Here is a 17,709-nt window from a genome sequence, read left to right as displayed (position 1 = left end):
AGTTCAGCGATGTGGGAATAGACACAATTCTCCACGGAGAGGTTACAACGACAGGTTTATTGGAAGGATTACAACATTTTCGTAACATTTTAATGGCGCCAACCTTGCAACCAAACACAATATCTAGTGACGAAGCAATCATGTTTCTATGTATCTTCCAAATGGTCAACCAACTAAAAAATAATGCATCTCCAGGATCCTAGATGAATGTGGGCGTGTTAGTGGAATACCTGAAGAGAGAGAAGGATTAGTAATTTCCATTCTATTCCACTGCTTTATTTACTTATCCTTGACAGATACGCGTATTTTGTCTACAATGTGCAGACTTCTTCAGTGTCTAGTACTAAAGGCTGACTAACAGTAAATTTGTACGCCCCTCGCGCGCCGCAGCACGCCTCTAGTGTTGGAAATCGAAAATCTTTGACAGTGGTTTGTTTACACTTCTATAGAGAACAACTGGTACAAGTTTGATCAAAGTAGTCGATCGTGTTCAGAAATAACGTCAAATGGAACTCGAAAGAAGAAAAAATATTGTGCACAAACACCTGGAAAATCCGGAGTGGTCCGGTTCCAAGCTGGCTAAAGTCCTGAAGATACCGAAAACAATAGTTTGTCGAGTGCTCAAAACCTACGAGGAAACCCTGAGTGTGGAAAGGAATCAGCGGACCTACGAAAAAACTGGAACCAGGGATCGTCAGCTGCGCAGTAAGGTGTTGAGATGCGTTAAAGCCAACCCCGGTCTTTTGATCCGAGATATGGCCAGAAGGTACAACGCCAACTTTCAAACGGTGCGGAACATCCTTGCCAGGGAAGGATACAAGTCGTACAAAGCCAGTAAACATCCGAACCGGCACATGAAGCAGAATTATGTGGTCAAAAAGAGTGCAAGGCACTTTGATCGATGACGAAACATACGTCTAACTCGAATTTAAGCAGCTTTCTGGTCAAAAGTTTTACATCGCGACTGGGTGTAGGGATGTGCCGGGAAGATTCAAGTTCGTGTTTTTCAATTAGTTCGCGAAGAAGGCCATGATTTGGCAAGCGATTTGCAGTTGAAAACGGAACCATTAGTCACATCCTCGACGATGACATCCCAAGTTTACATCGAAGAATGCCTGAAAAAACGTGTAGGTATTGCCGTTCATCCGCAAGCATAGGGGCAAAGTCATCTTTTGGCCCGATTTGGCCAGCTGCCACTACTCCAAGGTGGTTCTGGAGTGGTATACTGCCAACAAGATCTATTTTGTCCCCAAACTAATGAATCCTCCGAATTGTCTGAAATTTCGACCAATCGAAAAAAACTGGGCAATTTCAAAGCAGCGACTTCGACGAAGCGGCGAGGCAAATGGAAGAAATACGCTGATTCCGTGTCCGTTTTCACTGTGCGGGCGCTGATAGGCTCCATCAAGAGGAAGGTTCGAGATTTCGTTCGAACTGGAGAAATGTAACCATCTAATGCTGTAACTTTGAAGCTTTAATAAAAGTACTGTAAAGCAACCATAAATGGACTTTTTAAACTTATTGTCTCACGAATTACAGGTCTTTTTGTGCGTACCAATTTACCTTTAGTCAGCTTTTAGTACAAGAAGTCTGTACATTGTAGACGAAATACGCAGGAGGGCGGTTTATGAATTGACATTATTTTTAAGCGATATAACGCAAATGTTCTTCCATTAATAGATAGAGGTACAGCTCCAAAATACCTACCTGGAACATTGTATACAGCATTGGTCCAAAAATACATTCATATCACACATATTTCAAAGCGAAAAATCTAATCAATCAAAATTCAATTAGTCCAATTCGATTGTGATAGCGTTGTCGAACAAGGCGGTAATCAATGTTTGCACCCTCTTAAACATGACGAAATTGACACCTCGAGCAATCGCCGAAGGGGGCCACCGGCTGGAGCATCGATCGGCGAACTTCTCTTATATATCACCGCCCAAAGTCCAAAGTCGTGTGGTTTCACTTTTTCTCTACTTTTCCCTGTGCACCGTTTATTGATTGACAGTCAACACACAAGTCGCGGTCGCCACCTTTCTAGCTACATTTAACTGGCGTCGTCCCCCTTCAATGCGAGTCTCCAAAAAGCGTGTAGGTCTTCGTACGGAGATACTTACTAGATGTGATGAAGCCGATAAAATCTATTTTGATTGCGTCTCGCTGTTTTGCTTTCTTATTAAATGCCCACAAAGAGGAACAACATGCGGGATTCCAGTCATCCAATTTCACTTTCCGGGCAAACATAGATCTAATTGAAACCGCACCGTCCGGCTCCACCTTTTCCCCCCCGCTGGCTACAACAATTTGTCCGAAGTGAAATAAAAGTTTCTACACTCGGACGACCTCCAAGCTACGATTTGATACACTTCTGCCACAACATAACAATATCGGCGCTAGTTTCCAGCTAAATAAACATCCAACTTTTCGTCATGCTGCTCGAGGGAGGCTGCCGTTCATCCGGCCGAACGACGAAATTGATTTCTATTTACCCGACACTGTTTGCGGATAGTACAAATAACGTTAGTTTAATGAATTTTTATTCACATTTAGCTTCTTGTATCTTCCCGCTTCCGAACATTGTCTTGATTTCCCCCAAAGCGGTCCAAGGATTCGTCGTAGATCTATGTGTTTGGCGCCCACTGTGGAGTCGAGGGTGCATATCGTGTGCCGGAAGCAACCAACACACAAGTGTGCAATTGCTTCCCTTACTGATCCTTGTGTAGTCTAGTGTATGGAATTCCATCACACAAATTGCCGGAACGAATGCTGAAAAAATTACGATTCCACCCCAAAAGAGCTGCTTCTTGCTGTTGCTGCACCCTCCAATTTACCTCCCTGTAGCCGGTAGGTAGTGACTTTCCTCTTCCCGAGCGAAGACAACGACGACGACGACGATGGTCGATTGCTCCGAACTTTGCAGGGATTTATGTGCAGTCGCGCAAAAGTGTACTACACGCTGCTGTCATACATAAACCACCGACCCATAAAATATAATGGCTTTTGAAGGCGCGCAGCAGCTTAGGGGAGCAGGAATTGCACATCGGACGACAACCAACAGGGCTGCAGAATGGAAGACGCACCATTATCATCTCTTATGGGTGCCGTGTGGCTCTGTCTGAACTCCTCCCGCAACAAATACAACATGTGTGCGGCTGCAAAGTTCTGTGGGGCCACCCCCGCTCCACGAAAAAACCGACCAACATGCTGTCGTCGTCACTGCTACTAGTGCTACTGAGGCGGCACGACGACAGCATGTTGGGTTGACTTCAGCCAAGGAAACGTGGTTTGTATGTTTGTGTCTCCGGACAAAGTGTGTAGCTAGTTAAACTTCCGGTTGTTTCTTGGTTTGTTGGGAGTGTTTGTGTATTGTTTGGGGGTGATCCGAAGCGGAAAATGGAGTTGTTGCTGTCGGACATGTGAATGAACATGGAGTACCGGATGATACCGTTGAGCCGGAGCCGAGTATTTAAATTCATGCTTGAAGAGCCTCTTCTGGCAAATCACCCCCAAGTAACCAATAAGCTCGCTGATTCGCCTTTTTGAAATGTAAGGCTGACTTACGGGTAACTAGGGCCTCCAAGCTTTATACAGGCATAAAATTTAATGGAATATAGTGGAAGCTTTACGGAGCCGAAATTTATTTTACTTTTTACAATGTTTCTTAAAAATAGAGTTAGTACAAGAGGTGTCCGAATACTCGCAGCTTACTCGAGGTTACGGACTACAATCAGAAAGGGATCAAGGAAAAGGTACACAAGGATGCGATTGATATATTTATCTCCACTGCCGTTTACTGGCTGTTTTTCGACGATTGACCATGGGAGATACAGTGAGGTGACGGGAAAGTGCTCTTGATCTCTCTCGAGATGACTGGTGGTTGTTTACAACTGCAACGAAACATAGCCCCTCTGGGAAGAAACAACGATGAGAGAACAGAAACTAAAATTGATACACGAACAGACAAATCACTATCACACTCTCAAACGCTAGTAATTTTAAACGTCAAAGTTGAAGAAGGTCGAAGGGGTTACTACACGGAAGAACTCGGGAAAATGGAGTAACTGATCTTAGGAGTCTTTAAACCGCTGAAGTTTTCTCCCTGCTGTTTGTATCTTAGACAATCAGTGAGAGCATGTGGAATTTCCAAACAATAAGGACATTTTGGGGAGGCACGACAAGAACCCTCCGTATGTTTCTCCCCACATTGATCACAGCGTGGCTTGTTACCACAGAAAGCCGCAGTGTGCCCTAGTCGCTTACTTGTTGTACAGTTCATTACCTTTGGTACAAACAAGCGCACAGGTAATCGGATCATCCCTATCGCGACGTAATCTGGTAGTACTGACCCGGCGAAGGTCACACGAAACGAGTCCGAAAGCGTGTAAGTTTTCTTCGTTCCAACGAGGGACACTGGATGCAATTGAATGCAGTCTAGTATTTTAATTTTCGGGAGGTGAGGGTTCTTGAAGACACCAACTCCGCCTTTTAGGAAATCATCACGAGTTATACTTGCTTCGGTAACAACTCCCTCGAATTCAACTTCTTTACTTGGAATATACACTCGATATTCCAACAAAAACAGCTCAAATACAACAATTTTGTTTGCCTGCACCAGAGGCATTCATCGCCTCAGAAGAAGGAAAATCCAGCAGAGAATCATCGTCGAAGAGTGAGATCAACCCGGCGTCATCTAAAACCGAGATGGGAAATGACAGGTGGGCGGGAACACACGGCCTCCCAGTGTTAGTGAGTTCTTTGCCGTTAATGTTTACGAAAAGTTAACTATTTTGCCATACAGAAATCCAAAATAAAAAATTTTATCTGCGGATTTGGACAGTTTTTGACCTGTTTCATACGACCGGAAGGTGTATGCTGGTCACAAGTGCCGTGCCAAACTGATTTCCTACACAATTAATCAATCTTCAATGTGAATTTCGCTATTAAACACGAGGAGCATTTCTAATAGCAAAACTTGCCATAACAAAATGGGCATAGTTCATTTTAGCAAACAAACTAACACTTCTTCCGACTGTGTCACCTCTCTTACTCGCCTAGGTCGCTGGCTGCATGAAGCACTCAAAATGGATTACTGTGAAGGCCCAAACGCAATGTGGGCGGAAGCGGAACGGAAACGGAAAGTTTGACAGATGTCACAAATGACATCAAGATGTCTAACTGAAGTCAATTTGATACTAACTAGCTTTCAATCCGACAAATACGCTTACTCAGATCGGGCTTTTCCGCTGCCGCTGCCGTTCCGCTTCCGCTGTCATTGCGCTTGGGCCTTGAATGGAGTGAAAACAAACTTAACCCGCGTTGGCCGAACGCTCGACTGAGAGTGAAAATAACAAAAAATCTCGATAAATTTTTCAAAGGGACGTATCAGCTTTTGTAAACAGTGCATTTGATCGTCGATTTGGCGTAACTGGTAGCTCGCCCACGCATGCTAACACTACTATCACTTATTTTGCGCTATTTTTTCTCAGTGTGCCTCGCGTGTGCCACAGCCGAGTGATGTAATTTGATTTACTATCCCAACTAACAATTTTCACAATATAAACGCTTTGCTCATTTCACATTTATACAGCCTCAAGCTGTATGCAAATGCTATTTCTCTATGCAATGATGAAATTCCCTGAAAATTGTATTTTCAGGAAAAATGAAGTTCCCTGTGAATTCCAGGTTTTCCAGGTTTTTTCATGCAGCAGACACCCGGTCATATCACCTTGTACCAGTTGGAACTATTAAGATATGTCACTCATTGCACTTTTGCACCTCAATTTTTTACTGTGGAAGTGCATCTAGAACACTAAATTAAGAGCACGTTATGATCTAATATGCGATAAGCAATAAGCTTGAAATGCGACGACGGAGATGAAGGGGAAAATATCCTTTACCCGATTGTTTTTTAGGTTTACGAACATAGGTTTCGGTTCGCGAGAAAATGGCCTTACAGGGTTTTTTAACAAAATTGAGTCGAGGCCTTTTCAATTGTTGGTCTTGAATTTTTCATGGATCATTTATTAGTTTCTATATGCAAAAATATGTTTGATTTAGAACTATAGAACACCTGTCTTAAACACACCCTGGCCTATAAATAACGACGTGACGGTTGTAAATAACCTGGGTGTTGCGGAGGCGGACCTCAAAATCGAACCATTCCGAGCTGTCAATTCTAAGGGTATACTAGGGCGGTCAAATCTCATACCTTAAGGTTAAACTCAACATGCATTCAGTTTTGATGTTCTGGTTCTATGGAATATGACGTTATGGTACAGAGTCTGATAGCTCGTTTCACCAAGCGTTGCTATGCAAAACATTTCTAAGTATTTGACAGAAAGTGGACCTATGGGCCTATAGTGTTTACGATTCGGACTTAGAAATATATCACAAAATGTTCCAATGACAGTCTGATCTGAAATGATTGACTGTGATGGTTCTTAATCAGAACAGAGTTTTTAACGAGTTGGCTGATTAATTACGATTAATACGAGTCAACGGAATGTGGATTTTAACATTCCGTTGTATTAGGATCATGATGTCATGGCAGTAAAAGTGGTGTACTGAACTACTTCTGCAATTTCTTTTTCCTTGATTTGTTTTCCGTCGATCTTGTTTTCCGTGCACCAATGCTACCGACGCCAGGAAGGCAGCTCCCACACCTGGACCCTACCTATCGACCCATCAACTCATGTTATGCCTGAGTACATCCCGGCGGCGCCGACTGAGAATGAACCCAGGCCTGCTGGGGTGAGAGGTAATCACGCTTACCACTACACCACCGGCGGCGCTATCTTCTGCAAAATATGCTAACTTCCATAACATACTTACCGCTTGAGGATAGCCCTTAATGATGTGATTGGGTGGATCTGAGGGCAACTCGGACGTCTCATTGTATATCATCTCTCGAACCTACACACTTAGAAAAATTCATGTAAATTTATGTGCCCTGAGACTGACATTTTGACATAAAATTTAGTCATAATAGACGCGCAATTAAGCTCAATCAAACGTACTTTTCGTCGGGTACCGAACTTTTCAGTCTCGGAGCCTCTCATTTTACATGACATGTTTGTTTACGTCTCATCCTTTATGTCAAAGATGGATTCCATCACGCGTAAAATTAGATATTTCTAAGTGTGTAGTTAAAATATGCGTGTAGAGATTTCAAAGGCGTGTATTGGCCATCTGATTCAGTTTTAGTGACCTGCTTGGATGCTTGCTGGTACGAAGCAAACTATTTCATCGACCGGAGCTGCACTGGAAACGAAAACTGGAAGGACTCCGTTAATCTTTTCCGCAAGGACAATACAACTTCCAGATGCTCTGAGTTAAAGCACACACTTAGAAATAACTAATTTTACACGTGATGGAATCCATCTTTGACATAAAAGATGAGACGTAAACAAACATGTCATGTAATATTAAGTGCTCCGAAACTGAAAAGTTCGATACTCGACGAAAAGTACGTTTGATTGAGTTGAATTTCGCGTCTGTTATGACTCAATTCTGTGTCAAAATTGACGCTCGTATATGTCACTCTCATAGCACCTAAATTTACACGACTGTTTCTAAGTGTGCATGGTATTGCTAAGCAGGATCTGGCGTGATAGATTCCCGGTTAGGACCAGAACATATTTTAAGTTGTAAATATTAAATAGCAATCCTTTACCTCCCCGATGACCGTAAAGACGTTGCCAGCACCGTTATTGACCATGAAAGCATGCTTGGCATACACAGTTTTGGACACGAACTGCTCATTTGCTAATAACTTTGCACACAGTTGACGAAACATAGTTCTGTTTATAGCAGTAGATAGAATAGAGTTTATGCTGGCTTAGATATGTAAAAAAAAGTAGATTTTAATTCTAGTAATAAACTGTATTGGTTTTTGCGTCGTAAAAATGAAGTAAGAAATGCTCGCTGCACATCTTGGGCTTTAAGTGTAAAAATGTATTGGTGTTTATTCAAATGTTAAGAATTACCTACTTTATGCATATTTATAGTAAACTATGATCCTACTCTATCAATGAGTTTAAATAAAAACAAATTTTAACAACTGAGTGACAGTTGGTGTGTACAACTGTGCCTGCCAAGCATGCTTGGAAGGAATGAACCTAATTTTTCACACTGATAATGAATTGCAAACTCAAGCCCCATCCATATGGTTGCTACTCTGTGATTGACCAAATCAAGCAAAATTTGCACATTGAACCTTGCTTGAGTTTGCAATATACGATATACACATGCTCATGCTATGCTCAAACATTTTACAGCAGATCGAATTAAGAAAATACAATTGGAAATTTTAGTTATGAGTCTGAGGATTGATCCCAAAATAAATATGTATATACCTATGTATATGAATTTTTTGTTCATCTAAAAAGTTTTATAGGATCAAACTGAAGGATACATCAGGAATATATGGATTCCATGTTTCAAACGCGTGTTCAGTAATAGGCATTAAATGAATAGAAATATTCCAGTGTGTGCCAGTGTGAAAATTATTCAAGTTCTCTTCGAATCTTTCTATTAATAAAGCGACATAATACGCTGAATGTAAGCCACATTTTTCTTAAATCATCAAAACTGTTTCTCAAACTATTTTCTTCTAAAATAAAAAAAAAATATTCTTTAAGCTTATCCCTTCACTTTTAACAATTAACGAATGCAAAAAAAAACAACCAAAAAGTCATGATTTGGCTTTACGCAAAATGCTCGAGTTCATACGAAGTGTTAGAATTTTTAAGCACAGCTTTTAAATTGAGTATAACTTCTGTATTAAAAGTCTTTCGCTGAAATTCTGGATGGATAAAGCCGCGCGCGTCTACTAGCATGATTTAAGGTTGATTCAAATATTAAACTGCTGCCATCCCACGCAACTGATCAATCGGAAAACATCGACCATTGAGCTTTGCCGGTTAAATACTCTGAATCCACATAGCGCGTGCTGATAACAATCACTCATTCTACTCTGCCAATCAACTTGCCCACAAACCCATCTCTCCAAGCGTAATAATCGTGTGAAGAGTTTTATATTTTTCACACCATCTTGATAGAGCAACCGCGATGACGGAGCATAAATCCCCTCTTCCGCAAACTGCATTCCGTTCAACCAAACAAGCAAAATAGCCTCTGTCCATGATGATGATGATCATGATGATGATGGTAGTGGCTGTTACTCACATCTGTTGCGTTCGCTCGATGAGAGATGCTAACTCAAAAGCAAAAAGAGTGCACTTCAATCGTTACGTCGCGCACCCCACAGCGGTCACAACATGTGATTACAATTAACCGAAGTGCGATATGCCACAGCAGAAAGGGCATGATTCACTTAATCGCTCAAAATTTAATTAAGCCATCGCCCGCGACTGATCGTTTGATTAATTGGAAACAGTAAAAAGTAATTTATCATCTGACTCCCTTTCTTTTTTTTTTCTTTTTCGTCCGCAGCGCTGGAATTCACAGTCGAGCCCTCGGACATGACGGTGCCGGAGGGAAACTCGGTCCTGCTGCAGTGTGCCGGTCGCGTGGATCCCAAAGTGCTCCGGGAGGGAAAGGTGGCACCGAACATTCGGTGGCGTGGCCCAGATGGGCAGGACATCGGCATCGTGGGAGACACATTCCGCTCGCAGCTGACCAACGGATCGCTGTACATCAGCACGGTGGAGAGCAACCGGGGGCTGACGGGGTTCTATCACTGTTTGCTCTCGGTCGACGGGATCGGGACGATCGTGAGCCGATCGGCCCGGGTGGCCATTGCTGGTGAGTACTCAAGTTAAAATGTTCGCACATGGGGTAGGTGTACAGTGTATCTCGAAATTGAGCGTGCAGCTGTCCGTACATTTCAGAAAAAAAACAGCTGTACGAGCACAGCTTAAAAAGATAGGTTTCTAAATTTTTGCCTGCTGGCTCATCAACTATTTATGGGTTATCGGTATAGTATTGGGCTTATTTGGAAGAGTGTGTAAGAAGTTAAAGCTATTTTAGAAAAACTAGATTTCCTATAAAAACAAATTTTCTTGAAATACAATGAGCCAAACATATTGAAATTTTGCTAATTGGTAGTCATAATAGAGTTCTTTAAAATGCCGCTAATTTTACTATAATCCGCCTACTAAGAAAAAAGTTGAAAATTGACCGTTTTACTGAAATTACTCAAACTTTTAACATACTCTGCCAAGAAAGTCCAAAGCTATACTGATAAATCAATAAATAGTTGTTCATCCACTAGCCAAGATTTAAAAAAAAAAATCTATCTACTCACAGTCTTTCAAAAAATTGCCCATTCAGGTATTCGCTAAATTTTGAGATACACTGTATATATGATCATTAGACCGATGCAAATTTTTTAACTTTCGCTACACGGTGCTGAATGGGTTCCAAATTTGATTCTGATAAGCGTGTGTGTGTCATCCTCTATCCTCACCCAGCCGGGGGCGTTGGACAAGTAGAACTGCGAATAATTTGATCAAATCTCATGCTCCGTAATGGTGCCCTTTATGTTGTGAAGACTAGCACTTCAAAAAGGGTATCTTTTGAGGCAAGACAGGATGTCCTCAACAAGTTAAGGGAACAGGATGCACTAAATATCTGCAACAGGTACAGCAAAACATCACATAGACACCCTTTTTTTTTCCTCTGTTCGGGACATAACACCACTGCGACCAGTGTTTTGATCTATTGTAGTATATCCCGTGTCCTTAGTTTAGTGCATGTCGTTTTACTCCATCACTATTGAGAAATGATGAAGTATTCGGTTTTGATACAGTTGTCATTCTTGCCTTCATCGCACGGAATCGATTCTAACTGAAAGGTTCCGCTATTTATACCCTTCGGAGTGTTGAAACACCCTCCAAAGACGCGCCCCTTTGTCAGTCAAAATTGGTTTCCTTAACAACAAAAACAAGCTATGAAACCGATAATGACCATGCATCAGAACCCTAGTCTTAACCACTTCAAACTAGGGAACAACGAATAGAAGATTAGGAATCACATAGATGAAGACTAACTATCTCATTTTTTCCTTGTTTCAAGATCATCCTCGGTCCAAGCAACCCGAGGACTTATCACTATCAACAAGGCATAAATTAAAATTTACCTTTTTGATTTTACGGTTTAGCGACTTTGCAGTCAATTTAATTGTTTATAGGAAAGTTTGAACATACTGAGAGGTAAGCACATATCATCGGTAACAGACGGGTGTGTGAGAAAATTTGCGAAAAAATCTAAGAGCACCGGTGGGATTAAAATTTACCTTACTGTCGACCGGTTTCGGGCGTGATGCTGCCCATCTACGGGACAATGTCCGACTGATTACTTGGATGTTCATACGTTGTTCCGTACACGTCCAAAAAGAAGAGAAGAGAAGCTACTGGATTCTCAGATTTGTCAGGTTGAAAAGGCAGGATATAATGGGGTGTTCATCTTCATTCATTAATGGTTCAGCAGCATTGGTGATGAATGATGATTCCCAGGCGTTTAGATGTGTAGTTTTTCTGACGGATTTAATGAGTTTTGCACCTTTCCAGTCAATGTTATGGTTTAAGCTAATTGTGTGTACTGCCACAGCTGATTCATTTGATTTTCTGTTGTCTACAGCATGTTTATGTTCCTTTAGGCGGACCTTTACTTTGCGGCGCGTTTGTCCAATATAGACTGAAGGACAATCCTTGCATGGAATTTGATAAATTCCAGACTGTTCATCCGGCGGAACTTTATCTTTCAAATTACACAACAGGTCACGCAAAGTGTTGTCGCTCTTGTATACTACCTGTAGTCCTTGTCGCTTGAGTGTGGATTTGATTGGATTCGTAATTTTGGGATAGAACGGTAGGCTGATTCTTTTTACTTCTTCTCCCATTGGTTCTAGTGTGGTTATATTTTGTCGGTGCTTCTTTCGTTTGTGTTTTCGGGGAATTTTGTCCACGAACTCCTTTTCGTACCCATTCACTTCAGCCGCTTTGTAGATACGAATTCTTTCCTCTGCAAACTCGTCATCCTCCATGGGTACATTGTAAACACGGTGTGCCATGGAGTGAAAAGCGGCTTGCTTTTGAGCTCCAAAGTGGTTGGAATCGGAAGTAATGTAGCGATCGGTGGACGTCGTTTTGCGATAAATACCAAATTTCAGGGTGTCGTCCTCCTTTCTGGTTATCATTAGATCCAGAAAGGGCAATTTCCCATCCACCTCTTTTTCTACCGTGAATTTTATTGAACTGTGCCGGGAGTTAAGTAGACTTACAGTTTGTTCTAAGTAGCGTTCTTTCACTGGTGCAAAAACATCATCTACATAGCGCCTCCAAACACGTGGGAAAAACTTGTGTTTTTCAGCATCGACTTCAAAGTCACTCATGAAGATGTTCGCCAGGAGAGGCGAAAGTTTGCTGCCCAACTTGGCTGAAAATAAAGACAACCTTAACAGATAGACCAACTACCTGCTTGAATTTGAATTTTGACGTAAAAAAATTCTCTTGATCAAGGCAACCTCTGAGTATCAAAGACAATTTGATTTTGTTCATTCGTGGCTGGATGGTCATTACCGCCTGTGTTGTTTATTAAAATTTATATTAAAATTTGTTTTCATCTTGGTGGGAATGATTCTGAGGATCAAATGCAAAATGATTATTTTCATTTTAAACAAATATAGCGCCGAAGAACGTATCGTGTTAACTTTTACACATAGATCGATGGAATAATCATTTTGCCCAAAATGTATTTGATTATTTTGCTTTTGAGGATCGTTACTGATTTTGAAAATTTTGGGATGGATAATCAAGCACTGGTGAATATCAACAAACGCGTACTCAATGATGAATAATGAACGCATTTGTTCGTTTCTCTCGTACATCACAGCGAAGATATTCAAAATGAACGTAATTCATCCACACTGGGTTGAAGCGCTTCTCCTTGCGTGTGATGGTAAATGATAAAAACAAACATCACACTAAACTACTAGAAGGCCAAGAAGAGCCGCCAACTAAAGCTTGAACCGGGTACCTAGGACTCCCACGATATACCCGCGGCAATGGTCAGCAGACGATGCCCTGTGTATGTAATATTTTTTATTTGGATATACAAAACGTTTGAAGCCATGTGTCATCAAAATCATAATTTGCATCACCGCAAATACATTTTTCAACAATCTTCAACTGGAACGTACTAACCAAATCATTACACCTGGGAGCGCATTCCCGATGCTTCCACGCATATTTTTATCTAGTCATCCACAATTCCTCCTCCAGCGACTCCAACCACACAACCAATATCACTTTGCTTTGCTTTTCTTTTTCACGTCACTCTGTGCACAAAAACAGTGCATATCGCAAAAACCTAACAATAGATCAGCGCGGTCGAGTCACACCGGCAACAAAGGGAAGCGAGAGCACATCAGCCAAAATTTAATTCTGATAAGCCTCCCAAAATTTGGCACAAACCATTTGAAGTTTTTATGGAAATTACTATGAGAGAACCAATTTTTTTCTAACAATTGGGTTCTTTAAGCGTATTGAGGTAAATGCATAATCGTAATCTGCATTAAAAATGGAACCCAAACCCAAAATTTCATCAATTTTGGTACACTGGAACTATTTTAAATTAGCGCGATTACATTTGCAAAAATCACCTTATTAGCGCCCCTCTGTGTCACTTTGTATTGGAGCGAGCTGTCAGTTTGTTAGTTTAGTGTCAAACAGTGAAGTTATTATTTTGCTTTAAATCTTGATTTAAAAATCGAGATGAAAGTGTGTGGGTTCGAAAAAAATATCGCTGTGCTCAGAAAACGAAGCTCTTTCAGATGATGTATAAAAACGATACATTTTTCAAAATTAAAGAACCCAATTCACCATATCGCTCTCCATTATAAAATTATATCTGTAGCTAGTAGGAAATTTCTCAGTTTGCTTTAGCGAATCTCCAAAATATTCAGATAAGCTTCGAAAACTTCAGCAAAGTTCCGAGGACTACATGAAAGTTCAGTACTTTGGGGGAGTTTAGATATCTTTAAGGGTACGGAAATGGTGACCTACATAAAGATCAGAGAACTTCGTGACAGTTGCAGCAACTTCAAGAGCTTTGCGAAAACTTCGAGAAATCTTCTTTCCATAAACATCATAAACATAAAGTTTTAAGAAGTTCCTGAAGCATCGGACATTTTTTAAATGTTTAAAGCGATTCTATTAATTAAAAAGTAACTGAACGAACTTTACAGATGCTCCAAGAACAACGTTCAGTTAACTTCAACGAACTTTTGAGCGTCATGATCATCGTGAAAATTACGGGGTCTTTAATGAAGTTTCCGATAATTTCAGTTAAATTCTGAAAACTCTATTCCATTAAGAGGAAGCTTACCGCCCCGAAAAAAATACTTTTCGATATTTCTAAAAAATATTAAAAAAAAAACATATTAAAAATCTAAAACCATCGGTTCTTTTCTTTTTTTTTTATGTACGTGAAAAACATTTTTTCTAGGTCATCATTTCAAAAAATAGGACTCAAGAAACCACACTATTCTCAACCTTTCGGTTTTGATTAACGCCCAACTTTTTTTCATGAGATGGAAAAAAAAATTAAATTTGCTCAGGAATCTAACAAAAAACCGATTTTCTATGATTTTCTGGATTGGATTCTTTAAAAAAAAAATTACACGTAAAAGTAGTTTTTCTATCTCATCATGAAAAAAGTTGGACTCAATATCTCAATAAAAATGTTAAAATCTCAATAAAAATGTCTGAAGTTTTACAGAAGCTCCAATAAATTCAAGGAACTACAAAAAAGTGTTGGGATTTTAAGAGATTTTCAGGACAGTTTCATTGATTTCAGAGCAGTTTCAGAAACATCCTGTGAAGAATAACGAGAACTTCTACAGAAATTTGGAGTGGTTTTTAGGTTTTACATGTTGTTTTTTTTTTTACTTTAAGGAGATCCGGTAAGATTTCAGGAAAATTTCATGGACAAATTGCGGGATAGTAAGGTAAAATCAGACAATTTCTATAACATTTTGGGCACTTCAGGGAAGCTTTGAGAACTTCAAGGTGCTTCCATCAGCATGTTCATGGAAACTTCAGATCTTTAGGGAAGTCAAGAAAACTTTCGAAAAGTCCAAGGAACAAGATAGCACACACGGAATTCATTGCATACTTGTTCTACTTGTCATGAAAATGTATGCCATTGAAATCAAATCAAAACAGGTGTAGCAAAATCGCGTGTTTTGCTTTGAGTATGTAGTGATTGTTTGAGATTATTCAGCGTGCAGTGAGAAACTGTACTTTTCTGTTTTCTGTTTCAAGATTTCAATACCACCTTGTGTATTCTTGTTCAACTGTAAGAAAAGTATCATAAAATTGCTTGGCTCCCAATGACAGTTCGTGACAGTAGCCGGCTCTCTTCGCGACTCTCCCTCAGGTGGATACTATATAGACATTCCAACAACCTCAGACAAACTAGTTCTTGAGATCTCCAGACAAGCTCAGGGCTCTTAAGGGCAGTCTCAATAACTTAAGAAAAGTTCAGACTTTTGGGGAAGTTTAAAAACTGTAAAGGATAATTCAAGAGCCTCATGTAAAAAGGGCATTCGAGCTTTTTGTAAACAAACCTTTGTAGGCCCTTTTCTCGCCAACCGAGCGTCGCCCACGCAACGCTTTTTTTTTTTAATCTTTATTTTAGAGATTTTTAGCCTAAGGCTAGTTCATCTCTCCACGCAACACAAATATTATCATCAGGAAGGGAAAAGTTCCCCCTATCCGGTGATGTTGATGATTTGCGTGTGTGTCATGTGGGTGGCGAGAAAAGGGCATAAGAACGCTTGTTTAAAAAAAGCTTGTATTCCCTTTTCACATGTTGTTCTTGAATTTCAATAAATTCATCTCCATGAATTCTACGAAAATTTTGAGATTTTTAAGTCCAGAGAACTCCTGAAAAATTTAAAAAAAAACTTCATACATATTTTGAATTTACAGAAATTTTCAGGTAAAATCTTCAGATGTAGGACTTTACGAGAACTGCGCAAACTTCCAGGTAACTTCGAAAACATCAGAGAAAATCATAAAACCTCAGTTCTACGTAACTAGAAACTCAGGCAATTTTCAAAAAACTTCAGCAAAGTTCTCAGATCTCCAGAAGCGTCCTGAGAACGTGAGAGAAGTTTTTAGATTTTAAGGCATTTTCTTTATTTTTTGGTGTTCGAAGGATGATTTTTTTAATGAATTGCTGGAACCAGTGTTGGCAAAATCATCAATCAAATGATATTTTTTCGCTCTCATACGCAATCAATATCACGAGTGGAACAAAATATCATGCTTGATATTCATTTTACAAGCTCCTTTGACCTTGCGAGACTATTCACAACGTGCAAAAATCAAGCTTAGAGTTGACTCGAAACAAAAATGATTCCGTTGCACATCGTTTTCTTAGAAAGAGAAAGTATAGACTACTGCGAAGTGACTGCTGCCAGCCGTTATGGAAGTTTAGGTTGCACTCGGGTGTAAAGCAAAAATCATGAAACTCAATCTCATCACAGTTTGTTGAGATTTGCAGCTGGTGAGGTTTGTTAGCTTGATTTTCCGAGCTGCGATATCACAGCGTGCAAAATCAACCGCAGTTGTTTGCTTGTTGATTTTTGTCTACGAATATCAAGCGTGATCTTGGGCATTGGTGAGATTTGATTTTTTGATATTTTCCCAACACTGGCTGAAACTTTCAAGAATTTCCGATAAATTATAGATAATTCAAAAAATCTCAGGAATGATCAAGAATTTTCAGCAATATTGCAGGGTTCTGAGGTAAATTCCATCCATATCAGGAAAATTGTTGGAACGTTAAGGAACTTCTGCAAACTTCTTGATAATTTAGGGAACATTGTTAAGGAGGAACGATAACTTTAGGTAAGTCCAGAGAAGTTAAGGGGTGTTTTTATATTTTAAGGGATGTTCCATGACCATAAATGTGTTGAAGTTCAGAGATCTTTAGACTAGTACCAATAACTTCAGAGATGCATCGAAAACATCTGAAAAGATTAGACTTTTAAAAATCTTGAAGAATTCAGTTAATTATGTTTGGGTTTCGATCCAGGGGTTTGGATCTTGATCAGGGCTAGCTTTAGTAGATCGTAAAACTTTTTGTGGTAAGCGGAAGATGGTACAACTTTATATCCCATGAAGAAGATCAAGTCCAAAGACTGGAAAGTCGGACATGAGCTCTATATTTACTATGAAAGCACTCATACTGGGTTCAACCCTTCTGAGACCCCTTGTCGCCTATTTCAGGGTTGAAAGGTACCCAATATGGTCCTGGACACATGATATGACTACTAGTTGGTTATTTATGAGATCCTGGAATTTTTTATCCTTTTGTAAAGTGTTTACTTTTCTTGGAGGTTGCAGAACCTATCCTGAGTCTCTGAATGACCAGTATGGTGCTAAATAGTTGATGTTATCATTGTTTTTATCACATCCGGTCTTTTTTCGGATACCCCCAGGGAAGTGGCCTGTTTCTGGCATGACCAAACCTCACCATTTGACACCTCACAACATGTTAGAATTAAAAAACTCCCGGTGAAGTGGCCACTACGTGAACCAAAATCCATTATGCGGCACATCAAATTACACCAGAATTTCAAAACAAGATCAATGAAAATGAAACCGAGAATCCAGGACTACACTGCCCACATTCGGCCATGTACCGGGTACTCCCGAGGAAGTGGCCAGT

The 17,709-nt window shown here is 40.2% G+C and overlaps 1 protein-coding gene across 2 annotated transcripts in view; it reads left to right on the top strand.

Annotated features, from left to right (window-relative positions):
- fra (frazzled) overlaps positions 1-17,709 on the top strand; it is a 484,108-nt gene that overhangs the window by 444,570 nt on the left and 21,829 nt on the right. For both annotated transcript variants that reach the window (XM_065230376.1, XM_065230377.1), the window contains exon 2: positions 9,460-9,771. In XM_065230376.1, the coding sequence (XP_065086448.1) occupies positions 9,460-9,771 (312 nt within the window). The remainder of the gene's footprint in view (positions 1-9,459; positions 9,772-17,709) is intronic.

Source organism: Ochlerotatus camptorhynchus, unplaced genomic scaffold, assembly GCF_037179485.1.
Source record: "Ochlerotatus camptorhynchus isolate MF236.1 unplaced genomic scaffold, CSIRO-AGI_Acam_v1.1 ptg000330l, whole genome shotgun sequence".
Taxonomy (NCBI): Eukaryota; Metazoa; Arthropoda; class Insecta; order Diptera; family Culicidae; genus Ochlerotatus; species Ochlerotatus camptorhynchus.
The sequence above is the reverse complement of the archived record's forward strand: the minus strand, read 5'-3'. Positions and strand labels throughout refer to the sequence as shown.